The sequence below is a fragment of the Exophiala xenobiotica genome (genome assembly GCF_000835505.1).
Source record: "Exophiala xenobiotica strain CBS 118157 unplaced genomic scaffold supercont1.4, whole genome shotgun sequence".
Taxonomy (NCBI): domain Eukaryota; kingdom Fungi; phylum Ascomycota; class Eurotiomycetes; order Chaetothyriales; family Herpotrichiellaceae; genus Exophiala; species Exophiala xenobiotica.
Genome location: NW_013562491.1, coordinates 3,726,549 through 3,746,533, shown reverse-complemented (window position 1 = coordinate 3,746,533; position 19,985 = coordinate 3,726,549). Strand labels below are relative to the sequence as shown.

General features: G+C 51.0%; 5 protein-coding genes, 1 non-coding gene and 1 pseudogene across 8 annotated transcripts; 3 read left to right on the top strand and 4 right to left on the bottom strand.

Annotated features, from left to right (window-relative positions):
• Positions 1–3,370: 3,370 nt before the first annotated feature.
• PV05_07577 (60S ribosomal protein L34-B) lies at positions 3,371–4,188 on the bottom strand. Its single transcript, XM_013460415.1, has 3 exons — positions 4,084–4,188; positions 3,889–4,012; positions 3,371–3,816 (listed from the first exon to the last, which is right to left on the bottom strand). The coding sequence occupies exons 1-3, from the start codon at positions 4,119–4,121 to the stop codon at positions 3,625–3,627; spliced, it is 354 nt and encodes a 117-aa protein (XP_013315869.1). The 5' UTR covers positions 4,122–4,188; the 3' UTR covers positions 3,371–3,624.
• Positions 4,189–4,339: 151 nt separating this feature from the next.
• PV05_07576 lies at positions 4,340–12,074 on the top strand. 2 transcript variants are annotated; one of them, XM_013460413.1, is made up of 5 exons: positions 4,340–4,474; positions 4,538–9,153; positions 9,205–9,312; positions 9,366–9,450; positions 9,502–12,074. In XM_013460413.1, the coding sequence occupies exons 2-5, from the start codon at positions 4,563–4,565 to the stop codon at positions 11,792–11,794; spliced, it is 7,077 nt and encodes a 2,358-aa protein (XP_013315867.1). In that variant the 5' UTR covers positions 4,340–4,474; positions 4,538–4,562; the 3' UTR covers positions 11,795–12,074. The 2 variants fall into 2 exon arrangements, with proteins under 2 accessions (XP_013315867.1, XP_013315868.1); XM_013460414.1 differs by having other exon boundaries at positions 4,340–9,153.
• Positions 12,075–12,582: 508 nt separating this feature from the next.
• PV05_07575 (uncharacterized protein) lies at positions 12,583–13,017 on the bottom strand (the record flags this gene model as incomplete). Its single annotated transcript, XM_013460412.1, has 1 exon — positions 12,583–13,017. One exon carries the CDS (start codon positions 13,015–13,017, stop codon positions 12,583–12,585), a length of 435 nt encoding a protein of 144 aa, XP_013315866.1.
• A 697-nt stretch (positions 13,018–13,714) lies between these two features.
• Positions 13,715–15,412, bottom strand: PV05_07574 (uncharacterized protein; the record flags this gene model as incomplete). Its single annotated transcript, XM_013460411.1, has 1 exon — positions 13,715–15,412. One exon carries the CDS (start codon positions 15,410–15,412, stop codon positions 13,715–13,717), a length of 1,698 nt encoding a protein of 565 aa, XP_013315865.1.
• Positions 15,413–17,165: 1,753 nt separating this feature from the next.
• On the top strand, positions 17,166–17,322 carry PV05_07573 (annotated as a pseudogene). Its single transcript has one exon. The product of its transcript is annotated as a tRNA-OTHER (tRNA).
• Positions 17,323–17,685: 363 nt separating this feature from the next.
• PV05_07572 lies at positions 17,686–17,791 on the top strand. Its single transcript has one exon. It is a non-coding gene; the product is annotated as a tRNA-Gly (tRNA).
• PV05_07571 (uncharacterized protein) lies at positions 17,779–19,964 on the bottom strand. Its single transcript, XM_013460410.1, has 4 exons — positions 19,390–19,964; positions 18,516–19,345; positions 18,282–18,463; positions 17,779–18,229 (listed from the first exon to the last, which is right to left on the bottom strand). Exons 1-4 carry the CDS (start codon positions 19,698–19,700, stop codon positions 17,966–17,968), a joined length of 1,587 nt encoding a protein of 528 aa, XP_013315864.1. The 5' UTR covers positions 19,701–19,964; the 3' UTR covers positions 17,779–17,965.
• Positions 19,965–19,985: the final 21 nt, after the last annotated feature.

Below are 19,985 nucleotides of genomic sequence, written 5' to 3'. Positions count from 1 at the left end.
CCTCACCAGGTCTCAACGGCTATCCCCAAGAATTGCTCATTCTGATGCAAACTTGACCAGGGCCCCCTGACAGAGTCGAGACGTGGAAGATTTTGAAATCTGAGTGGCCAAATTTCTTCAGCAAGAATGGGCATCGCTACCAGTCGCCTGCACGCTCGCAACGCCACTTCGGTTTTCATGGCCCTGGCCCTCTGCGCTGGCAGTCTTTTCCACTTTGATCCCCCAATCAATAGTTCCGCCATGACGAGTCGAGAGGAAGGATAATAGGATATGGAGACCAGGCGTGCTCAATCTTCAGCCATCTAGCCTGACTCCAAATCGGGCTTTTGATTCCAACTGCAGAGTGACCACATGTCCAAACAACCCGGGGTTGGCGCGATCCTCGATGTTTCAATGGAAAGATCACTTCAGCTGGTACACTACTGCATGATCCTGCTTCCGCGACAACAGACCAGGCTCTCTGTCCTTCGCGACTATACCATAGCTGGCTGGTCCGGACCGTTCCAAGCCCACTCAGGCTTGACTCGCGTGAACAATGGACATCGGACAATCAAAGATTCACATGGGTCCCCAACAGAAATCGCCGCCATGTGTGAGCGATTCCTCTGAAGATTCGTGCTTGGAGGAAACCGCCAGTTCGAGCTGATATCGACAGATTGTTCTTTTTGCAAGGGTTCGGGTAAAACGTCCTGGCGAGATGCGGTCTAATCACCACGTTCGACACTATCAACATAGCGGAGGTATACGAGCTTGCTCGCCAATTTTATCTCATCAGTTGGCAGCTTCGGACACCAGTAAGAGTACTCCCAATCAGCTTCACTGATCTTGCTAACGAAAGCTGCAGAATTCCATCGACTCGATCTCAACAGCCTCGCTTAAATGCATCTTTGCTTTTGATGATCGCAGGAGATGCTCGACCGGCAGTAGTCGATGGAGCAACTGGGCCCGGGACGGGACTATCCTTGATCTACAACACGATTCGAATTTCAACGCTCTAGCTACGAGGTCGACAGTCGTTACCTTTCCGCCGACCGTGGCCGGCAGATGCTGCAAACCAACGGCTCTCCGATTTCCATCAACCTCTTTGAAGCGCCATTCATGGTGGACAACGACTGGCAGATCTTGAACCGGTACAGAGGGCGATCTGGAAAGCTCATGATACACCCCTGTACACAAATTCTCCACGTCCAAAATTGGATGCTGGTCGAAAAAAAATCAAGGATATGCATCTGGTTCAGAACCAGCTCGGGACCTGAAGCCGTCTCCCCAGCCCCTACCGATCTCCATGGTATGATCGATTCGTATCGGCCTCTAGCGAAGCAAAAGATCTCGGATTAGTCGAGTGCAGTGCCTTCACCCTGTGCCAGCGCTGAATCTCTCCGACTCCCTTCTTCAGATCTTTGCTTCCACACCGGACTACAGCCGAACTCCCTGTTAAGGTATGAGCTTGAAGTAAGGATCTGCGTCTCCTCCTACACCTACGACCGTTTTGGTGTCATCCTGTCATGCAAGTTCCCGCACGCCCTGTTCCTTGTCAGTTGCTCAAAACGTGCTTGACATATGTCAGGTAACGTATCACAATACAACCTGGCCCTCTCCCCAAATCAGCATTGGTCGACAAAGCTCACGGCAGAAGTCGATACCCGAAATTTTGCTGTTTGTATCACGGTCCTCCTGCTCGCCGTGCTGTTCGTCATGCCCTCCCGCAACTATTACCGGGATCTTCTATGAAGCACGGCCATCCCCTTGTCTTTTGAGGTCGGCGAATCATGGCTGTAGATGGACGTTTGAAGGTGCTTTTCCATGGGACGGGTGAAGCTTCCTGGTGCCCTGGTATCGCTGTCATAACAACCGCCCAAAGTCGGATTGAGAACAACGGAGCGGCCCTACGGCATCGTCGGGAATGTTTCCGCCTAGACAGCGGCGATTTTCTCATGCTCTCATTCAGCGCCTCTGACATGCATGACCTCAGCTCATCGCAGCATTGTCCGTTTGGCGGACAAGGGCCACAAAACGTTCACATACCAGCAGAATTTGAGAATATCCTGGTGTTCCATCTCACCCGTTTCTCAGCCAGTCAAGCTGGCTATCTATCGTCGATCGCACAGGAACCAAGGATGATGAGAAACGGCTAAAGCGCTTCGAGTCGTCTTCAACTTTGCAGTTGGAGCAAAGTCTCGTTGCGCGGGTGCCTTCGTGCCACCTAGCAAGCCCCGAGCCCCCACCAACCCCGAATTGCTCGTGAAGTTACTGACTGGACTCGGACAACTGGAGAGGTCTGAGTGGGCTGTCTATACATATGGACGGGAAATTATCAAAGTTGTTCCTGAAAGCGGATGTAGCTGTCCGATGGTCCTTGGGCGTCTTCGCCAGAATCACCTGCCTCCTTAAAGAGGGATGACCCCTCTGCCAGCTATGTTGTACAACCCGATCTTCAGCAGTCAACAGAAATCCCCCGACAGGTTCCCAACGAGGTCCACGTCATGGGAGCCCGCAGATATGACAGTTTTGACAGCGGCGCTGTGATACACGAGAAAACAGCCCATGAGACAGCCCCTTCTCAATCGGATGCTCGTAACTCTCGACGTCCAGTGGACTGTTTGTGAGGCTTCACTGTTATTCCGGCCGCAAACACCGCCTCAGCACTGATTTCGATGGCAACAGCGGTGGTTCCTCTGAAAAAAGCGCCCACCCAGAGCCAGCGCCGACTATATACGGACTTATTTCCTGATCAGGAATGTCCCGGTGCAATCTTGCCCTGGCGAAGCGTTGTGAACCGTTGTGCGGTACTACTATACCACGCAGCACTATTTGCTCATCAAAAGTGATCAGGAGGTCTTGATTACAAAAGCAGCAGGGCGAGGAAACGGTTGACCTAGTACCACTCTCACTCATGGCTTCCAGCGCCGTTCCGCTTGCGATCGTTGTGGAAAGCAAGATCATAGCAGTTGCAGCATAAGGATTAACCTGTGGAAGTAATGCAAGAGAACCTCCGTCATTGACATGCATGTGGAGCGTTCACTTGATGCTCTTGATGCTCTGGATGCTCCGGGTCTGCAAAGGTATTGGCTCAACTCTTTGCGGACGCTGAGCGAGCTGAGCACATGTTGGCGGGCAGCCTGTCTTCGCTTTCTTTGTGCAATGGTGCTGTCTCAAGGGTACGACATTTCCCCCGCCACACGTTACCGCAGGAATGTCAGTGGATGGGTCATCGGCGATTTATTTCAGTAGCCTGAACCGAGACTTTCGGTCAGGACTGCCCGAAGTCATTCCTGGGATTCACGTTGCCGTGAAGCGCAGCCAGCGAAAACGAATTCAGAAAGCGGCATGGCATCATTGGTATAGTGGTCTTGCACGAGCTGATGTGTCACAGGATGGTCCATGTCGGTATCATTTGCATTGAATACTTCACACCCTCGCCATGTCTGATAATTTCCATTGAGGATTGCCTAAGACCCTTGTCTTGGACCCGAGTGTAGTCCCGCTATGCAGCTGCTTTTGGCTTAGAACTCTTCCAGCCTTACTCGACCGGTCGTCTTCCCGGTCGTGGGATACCCTGAGACAACTTCCGAGCGCTCATGTTCGTCAAGAAAAAGATCAATCAACTCATCATCCTTGAGTCACTTATTTCTTGCCACTCTTCTTCTCTTGCGTCTCCTTCAGTACCTTCTTGACGATCTTCTGCTCTTCGATCAGGAAAGCACGAACGATTCTGTCCCGGACGCAGTTGGCGCATCTGGAGCCACCGTAGGCACGCTGGACGGTCTTTTGCGGTCGGGATGTAGTGGCATATTCTCTAGGTCGAAGAGCTGGGACCTATATAGCACTATTGTCAGGACCAAATTCCCATCTTGTTTAGCTCGTCCGGGGCTACTTCGAGGCACCTACACCTGGGAGTTTAATGCCGCAATCACCACATTTGGGAGCAGTTCCTCGCTTCTTGATGTGCAACAATCGAAGCTTGCCGCCGGGGGTCTTGATGACACGGACGTTGTTCGAGGTAGTGTTGTAACTAAAATGCGCATTCATGTTAGTCGTCCAATCCATCACATAGTGCTCGCTTCGTTGAAGAGGATCACGTACGGGTTGCGTCGGCGGTATTGAAGTCTAACGCCTGCCATTGCGACGGTATTGAAAGAGCAATGGGTTGAATGAAGGAATGGTGGCCGTTGCTGGAAGTCGTCGTCGTTGGGCCGTTCGTTCGAAGAGCCAAAAATTTCGTGTGTGGATGTGACTCTTGGCGAGGTCTCCCCGATTAAGACTAGTGCAAATTATCACTACGGTGGACCCCGCAAAATATGTATCCGAGAGAAGTTCTCGCCGCGTTGGAGGCAATGAACTCGACTTTCAACCACGAATAGATCTGTCAAGCATCTCACCTTCCTCTCAGCAGGTGGATGGACGGGCTGAATCATCAAAACTGATCCAGCTTGCTCTCTTGGCCAAAGCAGAGAGCGAGCCGTACGAGTGAATGGTAAGAAACCTACCAATACACCTCCGAAAGGCAACAGACAATTCATCGTTTTCATCGTGACAGTCACCTTCAGCCACCTGAGCGCAGGATGGCTTCAATACCACCTCCTCCACCTCCAGGTTGGAACGCTGGGCCACCACCTCCTCCTGGCATGGCTCCGCCTCCACCTCCACCGGGATATCGCCCTCCCATCGATCCGCAAATCGCAAAGTTTGCGCAGAAGAAGAAAGAATGGCTCCGGACGCAGCGCAACCGATTCAGCGAGAAGAGAAAGGGCGGTTTCGTTGAGACGCAGAAGGCTGATATGCCGCCGGAGCATCTGAGAAAGATTGTCAAGGATATTGGTGATGTCAGTCAGAAGAAGTTCAGCAGTGACAAGCGCAGTTACCTGGGAGCCCTGAAATACATGCCTCATGCTGTGTACAAGCTACTTGAGAACATGCCGATGCCATGGGAGAGCGCTAGAGAAGTCAAGGTTTTGTACCATGTCAATGGTTGCCTGACACTGGTCAACGAGTCACCCCGAGTAATTGAGCCAGTCTTTCACGCGCAGTGGGCGACAATGTGGGTGTGCATGAGAAGGGAGAAGAGCGACAGAAGACATTTCAAGCGTATGCGTTTTCCACCTTTCGACGATGAAGAGCCTCCTCTTTCCTGGTCGGAGAATATCGAGGACGTCGAACCCCTTGAGCCTATCCAGTTGGAATTAGATGAAGCCGAGGACGGTCCCGTCTATGAATGGTTCTATGAACATCGACCTCTGCTGGACACGCCACATGTCAACGGGCCGAGTTACAAGAAGTGGAATTTGACGCTCCCGCAGATGGCCACGCTGTACAGATTGTCTCACCAGCTACTGAGCGATGTGGTCGACAAGAACTATTTTCACATGTTCGATCGAGCGAGCTTTTTCACAGCGAAGGCGCTGAATGTGGCTATTCCTGGTGGACCACGCTTCGAGCCATTGTACAAGGACATCGACCCCAACGATGAAGACTTTGGCGAGTTCAACGCGATCGATCGTATCATTTTCCGAGCACCAATTCGGACGGAATACAGAGTGGCATTTCCATATCTGTACAATTCTCTGCCTCGAAGCGTGAAGCTTTCATGGTACTCTCATCCTCAGGTTGTCTATGTTCGGGCAGAAGACCCAAATCTTCCTGCGTTCTACTTCGACCCTGTCATAAATCCTATTTCATCACGATCGGTCGCGCCAAAGAATATCACTGTCAGCCATGAAGACGAGGTCTTCGGTGTTGGGAACAACGAGGATGATGAGTTCGAGCTGCCTGGGAATGTCGAGCCCTTCCTTGCAGATGAAGAGCTATACACTAGCGAGACAGCGTCTGCGATCGCCTTGTGGTGGGCACCTTTCCCGTTCGACCGCAGATCTGGCAAGATGGTCAGGGCTCAAGACGTGCCGTTAGTCAAACAATGGTACCTTGAGCACTGCCCACCTGGCCAACCAGTCAAAGTCAGAGTATCATACCAAAAGCTACTGAAGAGCTATGTTCTCAATGAGCTCCACAAGAAGAAGCCAAAGGCTCAGAACAAGCAAGATCTTCTGAAGACGCTCAAGCAGACCAAATTCTTCCAGCAAACCACCATCGACTGGGTTGAGGCTGGTTTGCAAGTTTGCCGACAGGGTTTCAATATGCTCAACCTGCTTATCCATCGCAAGAACTTGACATATTTGCATCTAGACTACAATTTCAACCTCAAGCCTGTCAAGACCTTGACAACCAAGGAACGAAAGAAATCGAGATTCGGCAATGCCTTCCACTTAATGCGTGAGATTCTGAGATTGACAAAGCTCATCGTCGACGCTCAAGTACAGTATCGGTTAGGCAACATCGACGCCTTCCAGCTTGCTGACGGTATCTTGTACGCTTTCAACCATGTTGGACAGCTTACGGGTATGTATCGGTACAAGTACAAGCTCATGCACCAAATTCGATCGTGCAAGGATTTAAAGCACTTGATTTACTACCGCTTCAACTCCGGTCCCGTCGGCAAAGGCCCTGGTTGTGGTTTCTGGCAACCGGCGTGGCGCGTCTGGCTCTTTTTCATGAGAGGTATCATTCCTCTCCTGGAAAGATGGCTGGGCAATTTGCTGTCAAGACAATTTGAAGGCCGTCATAGCAAAGGTGTAGCCAAGACAGTCACCAAGCAGCGTGTCGAATCACATTTTGATCTGGAGCTGCGTGCTTCGGTCATGGCTGACTTGATGGATATGATGCCTGAGGGTATCAGACAGAACAAGGTTAATACTGTGCTCCAGCATTTGTCAGAAGCATGGCGTTGCTGGAAGAGTAATATCCCCTGGAAAGTTCCTGGCCTGCCGGCCCCAATCGAGAACATCATCTTGCGGTACGTCAAAAGCAAGGCTGACTGGTGGATTTCTGTTGCACATTACAACCGAGAGAGAATCAGGAGAGGTGCTACCGTCGACAAGACTGTTGCGAAGAAGAACCTGGGCCGTCTGACAAGATTGTGGCTCAAGGCTGAGCAGGAGAGACAGCACAATTACCTGAAAGATGGTCCATATGTGTCGTCTGAAGAGGCTGTGGCAATCTATACCACGACTGTCCACTGGCTCGAGTCGCGGAAATTCTCACCCATTCCCTTCCCCAGTGTGTCCTACAAGCATGACACGAAGATTCTTATCCTGGCGCTCGAGAGATTACGAGAAGCATATTCCGTCAAAGGCAGATTGAATCAGAGCCAGCGAGAAGAGCTTGCCTTGATCGAACAAGCTTACGATTCACCTGGAACGACTCTTGCCAGAATCAAGCGTTTCCTCCTGACCCAGCGAGCGTTCAAAGAAGTTGGCATCGACATGAACGACAACTACAACTCGATCAACCCTGTTTACGATATCGAGCCAATCGAGAAGATCACTGATGCATATCTCGATCAGTATCTCTGGTATCAAGCCAGCGAACGCCGTCTTTTCCCGTCTTGGGTGAAGCCTTCGGATTCAGAAGTTCCTCCGCTGCTGGTCTACAAATGGGCTCAAGGTATCAACAACCTGACCAATGTTTGGGAGACTGCAGATGGAGAATGCAATGTCATGATCGAGACTCAGTTGTCGAAGGTCTACGAGAAGATTGATCTGACATTGCTCAACCGTCTTCTGAGACTGATCATGGACCACAACATGGCTGATTACATCACTTCCAAGAACAACGTCCAGCTGAACTACAAGGACATGAACCACACCAACAGTTACGGCCTCATCAGAGGTCTGCAGTTCTCAGGGTTCGTCTTCCAGTATTACGGTTTGGTCATCGACCTACTTTTGCTTGGTTTGCAACGAGCCAGCGAACTTGCTGGTCCGCCTGCAGCTCCAAACGACTTCTTGCAGTTCCGAGACCGGGAAGCAGAGACCAGACACCCTATACGATTGTACACACGGTACATCGACAAGATCTGGGTATTTTTCAGATTCACGGCGGAAGAGTCGAAGGATCTCATTCAGCGCTTTTTGACTGAACAACCAGATCCTAATTTCGAGAACGTGATCGGCTACAAGAATAAGAAATGTTGGCCTCGTGACTCCAGGATGAGGCTCATGAGACACGATGTCAATCTTGGTCGCGCTGTCTTCTGGGATCTGAAGAACAGATTGCCTCGTTCGATCACGACGATCGAATGGGATGATACTTTTGCGAGCGTGTACTCGCGCGACAACCCGAACTTGCTGTTCTCCATGTGCGGCTTCGAAGTCCGGATCTTGCCCAAGATTCGAAACCAAAACGAAGAGTTTCCTATCAAGGACAGCGTTTGGGCGCTTGCCAACAATGAGACGAAGGAGCGCACGGCATACGCGTTCTTACAGGTCACTGAAGAAGACATTCAGAAGTTCAACAATCGGATCAGACAGATCCTGATGTCTTCCGGTAGTACTACTTTTACCAAGATTGCCAACAAGTGGAACACAACATTGATCGCGCTCTTTACATACTACAGAGAAGCTGCTGTTTCCACCGTCAACCTGCTGGATACTATTGTGAAGTGCGAGACGAAGATTCAAACTCGTGTCAAGATTGGCCTCAACTCCAAGATGCCTTCTCGCTTCCCGCCGGCGGTCTTCTATACCCCCAAAGAATTGGGTGGTCTGGGAATGATTTCAGGTTCGCACATCCTCATTCCCACCAGCGACAAGCGATGGTCCAAGCAGACTGACACGGGCGTCACCCATTATCGTGCCGGTATGACACACGACGAAGAGACTTTGATTCCCAATATTTTCCGTTACATCATACCCTGGGAGGCCGAATTCATTGATTCACAACGTGTCTGGACTGAATACTCGCAGAAGAGACTCGAAGCTCAGCAACAAAACCGCAGATTGACACTCGAAGATCTTGAAGATAGCTGGGATCGAGGCCTTCCCCGAATCAACACATTGTTCCAGAAGGACAGAAGCACGTTGAGCTTCGACAAGGGTTTCAGAGCCCGCACCGAGTTCAAGCAGTACCAGCTCATGAAGAGCAATCCGTTCTGGTGGACTAGTCAACGACATGACGGTAAATTGTGGAATCTAAACGCCTACCGGACCGATGTCATTCAAGCCCTTGGTGGTGTTGAGACCATCTTGGAGCATACTCTGTTCAAAGCGACGGCATTCCCATCGTGGGAGGGTCTCTTTTGGGAGAAAGCGAGCGGTTTTGGTAAGTTGCAAAGTGCTCTATCCCTTCGTACAATGTTCTAACGGTTTGCAGAGGAATCAATGAAGTACAAGAAACTCACGAATGCCCAGCGAAGTGGTCTGAACCAGATTCCGAATCGTCGGTTTACTCTCTGGTGGTCGCCAACCATAAATCGAGCAAGTCAGTTCTGTCCCCGGCGCCCGCCTCAATGTTAACGCTAACAACTATTGTAGACGTTTATGTCGGCTTCCAAGTCCAACTCGATCTGACTGGTATTTTCCTGCACGGAAAGATACCTACTTTGAAGATTTCTCTAATGTGGGCAATCCCCCATCCATCACAATAGTACGTGCTGACGGATGTTTTTAGTCAGATCTTCCGAGCCCATTTGTGGCAGAAGATTCACGAGTCTGTTGTCATGGATTTGTGTCAAGTCTTTGATCAGGAATTGGAGCAACTGGGCATCGAGACTGTCCAAAAAGAGACGATTCACCCCCGAAAATCATACAAGATGAACAGCTCGTGTGCAGATATTCTCTTGTTTGCCAGTCATAAATGGAACGTCACCCGACCTTCGCTACTTTTCGACACCAAAGATCAGATCGAGGCGACGACTACCAACAAGTTCTGGGTGGACGTACAATTGCGTTACGGCGACTACGATTCTCACGATATTGAACGCTACGTCCGAGCCAAGTACCTCGATTACACGACGGACAGCATGAGTATCTATCCCTCAGCCACTGGTCTGATGGTCGGTATTGACCTGGCGTACAACCTCTACTCTGCATACGGACAATACTTCCCTGGTCTGAAGGCCTTGGTCCAGCAGGCCTTGGCTAAGATCATGAAAGCAAATCCGGCCTTGTATGTGCTACGCGAACGTATTAGAAAAGGTCTCCAACTGTACGCCTCTGAAAGCACCCAGGAGTTCTTGAATTCCCAGAACTATTCGGAATTATTCAGCAATCAGACTCAACTGTTCATTGATGATACGAATGTTTATCGGGTCACCATTCACAAAACATTTGAGGGCAATTTGACGACGAAGCCGATCAACGGAGCGGTATTCGTGTTTAACCCCAAAACCGGACAACTCTTCTTGAAGATCATCCACACCAGTGTTTGGGCGGGTCAGAAACGTCTGGGACAGTTGGCCAAATGGAAGACGGCTGAAGAAGTTGCGGCACTCATCAGATCCTTGCCCGTGGAGGAACAGCCCAAACAGCTCATCGTCACGCGTAAGGGTCTGCTTGATCCGCTGGAAGTTCATCTGCTCGACTTCCCCAACATTTCCATTCGAGCTTCGGAATTGCAATTGCCTTTCCAGGCTGCCATGAAAGTCGAGAAGTTGGCCGACATGATCCTTCAAGCAAAGGAGCCACAGATGGTGCTGTTCAACCTTTACGACGAATGGTTGAAGACGATATCGTCATACACAGCTTTCTCACGACTGATTTTGATCCTTCGAGCTCTGCATGTCAATACCGACAAGACCAAGTTGATACTCCGTCCCGACAAGACCGTCATCACTCAGCCACATCACATCTGGCCCACGCTGTCCGATGAAGACTGGGTCAAGGTCGAAGTATCACTCCGAGACCTCATCTTGAACGACTACGGCAAGAAGAACAATGTCAACGTCCAGTCCCTCACCAGCAGCGAAGTAAGAGACGTCATTCTTGGAATGGAGATTTCTGCTCCGTCCATGCAACGACAGCAGGCCGCCGAGATTGAGAAACAACAACAAGAACAGCAGCAACTCACCGCGGTCACGACAAAGACTCAAAACGTGCGTGGCGAGGAGATCATTGTGACCACGACGTCTCAATACGAACAACAGTCCTTCGCGTCCAAGACCGAATGGCGCACTCGAGCCATTGCCACCACCAACCTGCGCAACCGCTCCAACAACATCTACATATCCAGCGACGACATCCACGAAGCCGAAGACGCCTACACGTACATCCTGCCCAAGAACATCCTCAAGAAATTCATCACCATCGCCGACCTCCGCGTCCAAGTCGCCGGATACCTGTACGGTTCTTCCCCGCCGGACAACGACCAAGTCAAGGAGATCCGCACGATCGTCATGGTTCCTCAAGTCGGCAGCACGCGCGAAGTCCAACTGCCCCACCAACTCCCTCAGCACGAGTACCTCAAGACCATGGAACCTTTGGGCATCATCCACACCGCATCGGGCAACGAGCCTTCCTACATGACCGCCGCCGACGTGACGCAGCACGCTCGCCTGATGGCGCAACATCCAAGTTGGGACAAGAAGACCATCACTCTGACCGTGAGTTTCACGCCTGGTTCCGTGTCTCTGAGTTCCTGGACCCTCACGCCCGCCGGGTACACGTGGGGTGCCGCCAACAAGGACACGCAATCCGACAACCCTTCGGGCTTTTCGACGAGTTTCGGCGTCAAGACGCAGCTCCTCCTCTCGGACAAGATCAAGGGTTATTTCCTCGTGCCGGAGACGGAGACGTGGAACTATAGTTTTATGGGCGCCAGTTTCTCCACCGTGGAGAAGAGGCCCGTGTACGTCAAGATCGATACGCCGCGGCGGTTCTACGATGACCGGCATCGGCCCATTCACTTCAGCAGTTTCAATGAGTTGGAGGATATCTGGGCGGACAGGGAGGACGTTTTTGCTTGAGCGTGTGCGTTAGCCTGTGCGTATGGACAATGATTGGGATGCAGTTATGTAAAGTAGCATTCAACAGGGAAATCCATTATTTGGCACCAGAGATGAGATACCAACAGCTATGGAGTCCGTTCAATTTGCGGTTGCAAACGCTATCGATTGAGATGTTGATGTCTGACAGGGTTGACAGCAATTCGAGGCGCTGCCAACAGTAGATCCCGTTTGCAGCATCGACAAACGTACCGCAGGACCTCCGTGAGAGCAGAAACCAGGTACAACTTGAAAGATATCATCTACGGCATCTGGGGTATCTTCAGTGCCCTGTCGTCGTTTGTGATGCCGTTTGTTGTGCGCCTCGACTGAGAGATGATGGTACTGATTGGCTCGTGGCCGGGTGTTCATGGGCTAAAGGCGGCATGATATTGTATTGGTGCTTTTGGTGTTTGTCCAGAACAGGAGATGCAGGAGTATCTTCAAAAAGAAGCAATGACTGACTTGGTATTGCTGGATGGAAAGAGAGTCAAGGAGCCATGGTGTCTCAACACACCTCACTTTTCCTCTTCATTTTTCATCGTGCTCATGGTCGCAGATTGACGTCACGTGCGTGTGTTCCACAACCGAAAATGAGACAGTGCAGCGATTTTTTCCTCCTCCTGCTCCCCGTCTTTGTGAAATCTCCATCACATTGATGAACTTTTTCCATACGACTATTCCTGCGTCTCACCAGACCAGAATAGACATTTCTCGCACATCTTTGCTCCCTTACCGCCCCCGGACGTCTCTGCTGCATCTGTTCAAGGTCATCTGAACAGAGGCTCCCTCTCAATGATCCTGGGATTGGGATGAAATCTTCCTGCATATCCGCCGGGAAATCTCGGTCGTCTCTCTTCAAACCAAGGATCCTCCGGGTCAAACCGTGGTCCATAGCGTCCCATTCTTGGTGGCGGGCTCCTCCCTCTTCGTGGTTCTCGCACAATGTAGATAGGTTCAGGTCGTCGTGGGCGTTCGCTGGCCCTGACGATTTCCTCCCAGGGCACACCGGTAGGTAGGTGTCGAGATGGTGGCGGCATCCGAAATCCAGGTTGTCCTCTTCGTCGGGTCAAGAGATCTGGAGGTGGATCTCGTTCGAATGCATCTGGCTTGTTGCAAAGACAACCGAACACCAGGACGAATAGTAAGATGGAGCCGACAACGGTGATGGGGACCCAAATCTTTTGTGCATCGTTGTCATCCATGTTTGCGATCCGACGAGCAAGTTGAAGTTGGGCTTCTGCGGGTGTGATATTTCGGTGTAGAGACGACTCTGGAATGGCTGCATTTTCTCATCCGACGTCTCAACAGAGAAATCCGTGTCTTTAATTCTTGACAAGCGACATCTGCTACCTTTGTTCTCTCTCTACAAACGAGCAAACAGTAGTGGGAGGAGCTCTGTTTGTGTTTGCAGAACCCTCCGAAGGTCAAACGGTCAAATTGTACAAAGGTTCAAACATGGTGGGTGCCTTGATGCATGTCAGCCTCAGTTCATGTTGGGGAGGCCATTCCGTCCATCATCTGTGGCAGTGCGGCTCATTCATTGATCAACAAGAATGCTCTCATCTTCATGATTATACTCATTGTGTTTTAGAGACACGACCACCGACCCATTTACCCCAAGGCCAGCAATCATCATACATTGCTGGGCTTTCGCTCGAGATAGCTGACATCTTGAAACGTATTGAACCAGCCTCATCAGAACTGACAAGAGCTCGCTACCACATTCTCACGGTTGAAGATTGACTGACTCTTGCTGACTACAAGTGCCGGAGCTTGCAGGAGCTGTGGTGGTAGATGTACGCCATAGGAGTGCTCTATTACCCATCCCACTTTCTAGTAAGAGCGTGGGCGTCAATCGTAAATCCAAGAATGGCAGAGCCTGGTCTTGATTCGCGCCTTTCAGAATGTCACACTTGGATAACCGTCCTGCATATTTGGTTGGTATACACTGGTAAAGTCTGCCTCGGTGATTGCCCCATAGGCAAACGCATCGAGAGCCATCAATGGATTGTAGTCCGCCAGATTGTATAGGTGAGGATTCGAGATCGCTTGATGGGCGGTCTGCCCAGACTGAAAGTACCCTTGAGAATGTGATTGCTGGATAAGCATATTATTATGCTGCGTCGGAATGTACTGACTTTCAGCGGTGGGACGCTTGGTCACTTCTTTCTGCTCTTTCTGTACCGAGTTTTGAGGCTTGTAAGCTTTTGCCGAGGTCGACCGAGGGAGCAACCTTTTCTGCTGGGACGTTTTATCTGACACGGTCTGTGGTATATGATTGAAAGCAGGCATGTCGCTGTAGAGTTCCGGATATCGTTGGAATATATCGGGACCCATCGTCCAGCATTTGATATCTGACAATCTTTGATCAAACATGGGGCTGACTTTGTACAGACCAGTCCCGACTTCACGTGTATAACAGTCGCGAAATTCGTACGGCCACAGGATCCGTAGACTGCGACAGAACAAGTGCCAGAATTCATTCTCGCAGTAGTTATGTTCACTGAAGATGAATCGTTCTCGGATTCCTGGCCAAGCAAAGTAATCGATCGCGTAGGAATGGGCTATCGACTGCGACGGGCGGCGCATGTACCATGCCGGTAGGCGTTGATAGCGTTCCGAAGTCGACTCGGTATGGAACTGTAGAAGCGAATGCATTGCCCTCAACACTGCCAAACGTTCTGTGTTGGGACATGTGGGAAACAAAGTCTCATCGATCCGACGCAAAATCTGCCATGAAGGATGTAATGGACCTCGTTTGGCGACTGCATCCCAACCTTCCAGTAATGCACGGATGGGGACGTCGTCCGAAAGGGCATCGGTCGCCGGTTCCACATCTTCACCCCAGTTGAAGCGCTCGCTCAACACTTCGTTGGCGTACACCCAGTAGTTTCCTCGCCAGAGCACAGGTTGGCCGGGTACATGCTTCGAATGGCTATGACAGGCGCACGAACTGTTGGGTTTGGCCCAATTGTTGGCCCATCGCGAAGGCATTGGGTTCTCTTCGCGGGTGGTCTTGCACTGCACTAGAACTTGACTCGTGGAAAGCGGACTGTCACTGTCCAAGCGCACGATTTCCGGAGCAAACAGCATGTCTTGCGGCTTGAGCTGGCTAGGAGGCGGAGAAGTGAAGTTGGCCATATCAAAACCGTGGACTCGAGGAATCTCTTCGACAGGTTCGATTTTAAGATTCATGGGCGCATCGTCGGTCAGGGATGTGATGCTCGATTTCCGCTCCCCATCCCCTTCAATGTGGATGCTGCTCGACTGCTCCTCATTCTGGCCCAACGGCTTAGTTATATCCATTGCCTTTTGGATGTCTTTCAGTGTCCGTGCCATCATGTCTCTCTCGACTTCCACCTCTTGAAGTTGTTTCATCAGGGTTGTGACTTGGCCTGTGGCATCCTGTCGCCGGAAATCATCCACCAGACCTTCGAGGTAGGCTATTCGAGATTTTGTTCGTTCGCGGGCTTGACGTTGGCATCGTCGGTCGATTTCTCGCTTTTTGAGTCGTCTGGAAGAGACACCCTTTTCGCTGGATTCGGTCGAGTCGACCAGACTGTGCTTTGGTACGACTATTGTGGTCTTGGTAGGCATGATGTTCGATGGAGGGGAAGTCTCTAACTAGACGATGTTGGCGTCGAGGATGACATTCGGTCTAGGAGTTGCACTTAGAGATTGAATGCTTGAAATAGACGAAGAAAAAAGGGTGCCTGCTGTCAAAGCCTGAGGCCGTGATGCTTTTGAGGCGCAGCCGGCGGTTCAGATGCGATGGGTTGCTCGACCCCGGACTTTGGGCATGGCGAGCACCTTAGCACGCTAGCTACATACCTAGGTACGGAGTAGTTAGCGGCCATCTGGCACCCATCTTGGACCGTGCTGGGCCCCATCTAACTAACTGTGGCTCCATGGTGCATCTGGGGTTAGTCGACCGCTTTCTTGTCTCGCTGGTGACGATTGGACTGCCGCTGGGCTACATCGCCGGAGAAGATTTGATGGACGAATCTCGGTCTCAGACCCTCCACGACAACCCGTCCGAGTTGGATGGAGGAGTCAGTGAGGGAGCGATCATCGACAGGGCCATTATGGAGCATTGGCTGTCGCTTGCAGAGGGAACTGGTCTCCGCGCCACCACTCTCCTACTCACCTCCTACTCGTCTCTTACCTAAAGGCTTGTCCAGCAGACGTCAACAACGTCACCTAGAATGCATGGGCCAAGAAAGGAGCCACATCCTCACCTCGCAGCGGCCTTTGCCGAACTCTCAACCTATTCGTCAAGGCCAACACTGTCAAAGCAGTCAATAATGCAAGAGGCGCGCTCGCAACTCCTACAGAATCGAGGATTCCGGACATGTGCCCTGCAGATCGCAGGATACGCCCACAGGAACGAACCTAACGAATGGACTACTGCAGTGTTGACTTGAAGAAGGTTGGACCCATGGCACGAGCGCTTCCGTGGAAAGCATGACAGAATCCAATACCTTCCGTGGGCATCTTTGCGATACTAAACGCTTCACAACACAATGATTTCATATTGGTAAGTGTAGGATTTCCCGTTCCTTGGTCGCATGAGCCTATGCGCCTGATCGCACCTAGCCTTCTTGCAGAGCAACTTCTTGTGCGCTTTTCTCACGAATGGTCGATATCAGAACAAGACGCCGAAACCCCTGAGAGTTACCGGGAACAATACAGTAATTGTCAAACTGCTCCAGCTGGCACAGGACCAACTGCTAGTGACCAGTATCCCTGGTCGAGCTGACCGAAGAGAAGGCGCCAGGGACTCGTCGGCTGCTTATGCCCGGACGCTGATACGAGCTCGTATAGCATCTGGACAGATGAGGCTTTGATCTGCGTTTTAGTCAAGGCTGCAAAGTCGATTGCATGGTGGCTTTCAGGCATTCTAGCTGTTACTCGAATTGAGGATGTCGTCGAGGCCGCAGTTTGTTTTCCAGCGAAGAATATTTGTTTGTTTCCTCTCGCCTATTTCGACAAACATTTCGAGTACCTGGATGAAACATCAAAGTGCGCTTTAGGATGCTCAACAAGGCCCATCGCAGCACACCGGTTTCTGATCTCTCAGCACTCGTAGTCGCAAAGTCCAAGAGGTCCTTGTGAGACATCGCCCTTGTTCACTCGTACAATGCATCTTCACATAGACATGCTTGTATCGCGGCTACTGTTGAACCTCCCAGGCTGCGAAACAGCTTAGTCGATCACAGGAGCACGCTCACCTCACTCACTCACTCCCTGGCTTTCCGTTCACTTGTTCATTCACACACTGCTCTTCACTGACCTCTCTTCCATCCATTTATCCTCAAGACCACCGATTACTCCACAATATACCTTCTCGGGTGGCATGGTGCAATGGTAGCATATCCTCATCTCAGGGGACCCCTTCAAGCTCCCACTTGCTCGTCGTCCTTGGGCGAAGATGTCAAGTTCAGGACTGGATCGTGTGTGCTCCCACCTTCATGAAGAAGATTCTGGTTCAAATCCAGATGCCGCCATCATTGATTTTCTTTTTACTCCCCCGATCCCCTGCCATCGACCTGGAAACGTTCACTGTTTCGACTTGTGGCTGTTAACATGGGGCTAGTTGACTGTCGTCCGTCATTCCGCGCTGGGACCTCACATGAAGTGAACAATCACATGCAGCATCGCCCCTTTATACTTCTTCCCGTCTGGCAGTACTGAGCCAAGAAGACATCTCGTAGTTCTTGAGCAAGCATAATGACTCGCCATACTTGGTGATGTAATAATCTGTCTTGCTCAGGGAGATTTTCTTCATTTCACCGCCATGCTGCCCGCCTTGCTGCATATGCCACTTCAAATAATGATTCGACCACTTTTGGTATCAATCACAGATGAACGGCAGTGTAGTGCAGTGGTTTAGCATCTCCCTTTCCCATACAACAGCTCTTCGGATGCTGTCCTTGGAAGGAAGGGAAGACCTGGGCTCGAATCCCAGCTCTGCCACTAAACACATCTTTTTGCAAATTGAGAGGAAGGGTAGGTATGCATGTATCGTGCTCACTGACCATCACGCCAAGTCATGGTGAGGGTCTGTCTTTTTGCATGTCGCAGCAACACCATTGAATGGGATCAAGTCATTCTTTGTCTTGTTATCAACTTGTGACAGAGTCGTTGTGTTCACACATCCTGCGAGGCTTTCTCACGCCCCTGCTCGGACTCCTGTCGCCTTGCTTTAGCATAAGCCTTGAACTTTCGAGCAGGAATCCGATTGATGAATAGCTCATCCAGCATTTCGTACGACATGCCGGCCGATTCGGGTTGACAGAACCAAAGATATACAATCGAGAGAACGGAAAGCCCGCCAAAGATGAACGTCACTTTCGCCCCGAGGTTTGCCTTGTCGGGGTTGAAAAGATAAGGCAGTGTAAATCCCCACATTGTCTACCATAGTGTCAGCGCAGGAGCTTACTCTCGTCAGGAGATGACGACCTACAAACAGTGCACTCTGTAGAGCGATGGACATAGACGCTGTCTTTGCTCGAAGCCGAGGAGTAGAAATTTCCGTAAGGATAGAGAAAGCAGTGGCTCCGATAGTGGCGTTGTACAGGAAGCAATAAAGTAGAAGAAGTGCGATTGTGCCTTTGATGGCGCCAGGAGTCGCTGAAACGGCCAGTCCTATCACTGTTAAACTGATGCTCAATCCAGTCAAGATATTCAGGTTGCATACCTCCTGTGATGAGAAGTAGCGCGGTCAAAATGACCATACCCCACAACGTCAATGGCCTCCTGCCAATCTTGTCCACAAGAAACCAGGAGCAGACGTTCCCGGCACCGGAAAGAACTTGTTGAGCAATGAATAGATGGAAACTGGCTGTGGTACTATACCCGGCGAGTTGTTGGTAGTAGGTCGCATAAGACGCTACAAAGGCCACACCAGAAAACGTCTGAATTGTCAGAGGCATAGCTGAGACAATTGTCCGTCGGAGGTTTGAGCGTCGAAAGCACTCAGCATAAGTCGCCCCTGAAGTTTCCTCCTTTGTTTTTGAGAGGACCTTTTTCATCTCAGCAGCCTGCTCTTCAGCATCAGTAGGATATCCGAGCTTCCGAAGAGCTTGAATGGCTCTTTGCTCTCTGTCATGATTGATCAACCACCATGGCGACTCGGGCATCCAGGGCAGAAACAGCACTGCGACTCCAACGAAGCCATAGCCGGAGACGAAGGAAGTCCGATAAGCCCAGCGCGATGGCTGATCGCCGGTAAAGTTGACCATGAGCGCGGCAGAGAAAGAACCAAGAATAAGTGCTATAGGTGCAGCTGCTGTAAGGACTCCTCGCAATGGCAGCGGTGTGACCTCGCCGATATAGGTCATGCACAGCGCATTTACAGCTCCAGTGGCGAAGCCGCCCATGAAACGTCCTCCGAAGAACACTGGGTTGGAAATTGAGGTGGATTCCAGCGTGATCGATACGAGTCGGACAGCCAAAGCGATTCCGAGCGTGAGCCTCCGACCCATCTTGTCCGCAACCCAAGCAGCAGTCAAAGAGCCCACCACAGCCCTATAGAGTTTAGCATTAGTAGGTGAGGAAAGCATTCAACCTACGCGCCCTGAGGTGCTCCGTTGAATGCGGACTGCCACTTCGCGGACAGGACATAGTTCCCATCAAATGCCTTGCCAAAATCCTTCCTAAACTGAGGTATTCCGAGCACTGAGCTGCCAGCGATCTTGGAATAATTATTGGCAAAGATGCACCAAAGTCCGTACAGGCACCACAGCAGTGCCCAGAAATGCTTGTGGGCAGCTTTCAGCAAGCTCGACTGATTCGTGTTTTGGCTCGATGAATCTTGGGATCCCATTTCGGAGACCCTGGTAGCATCCTTCAGGTCTGATGATACTGTCTCAGAGGTAGTCATTATATCTTCGCTAGGAGTCAACTAGTGCGCAAGTCCTCTCGTCTCTAGCGTTCTGATCCGGAAGCGAACATGATGAAGTGGATGGATATTAGGTGGAGGTATACTGGACATTTGACGGATAATCCACCGGATCAAACCACATATGGCTCTGAATAAGCGGCACGGCTATATAAGGCCCCTCGGTGCGGTACTGCTTTTTCGATCGCTGCAAGGCTCGAGATCTAGAACGCCTTGTCATCAGAGTGTATGAGGGGGTGTTTCGAGGTGCAGGTCGAATGAATTGCT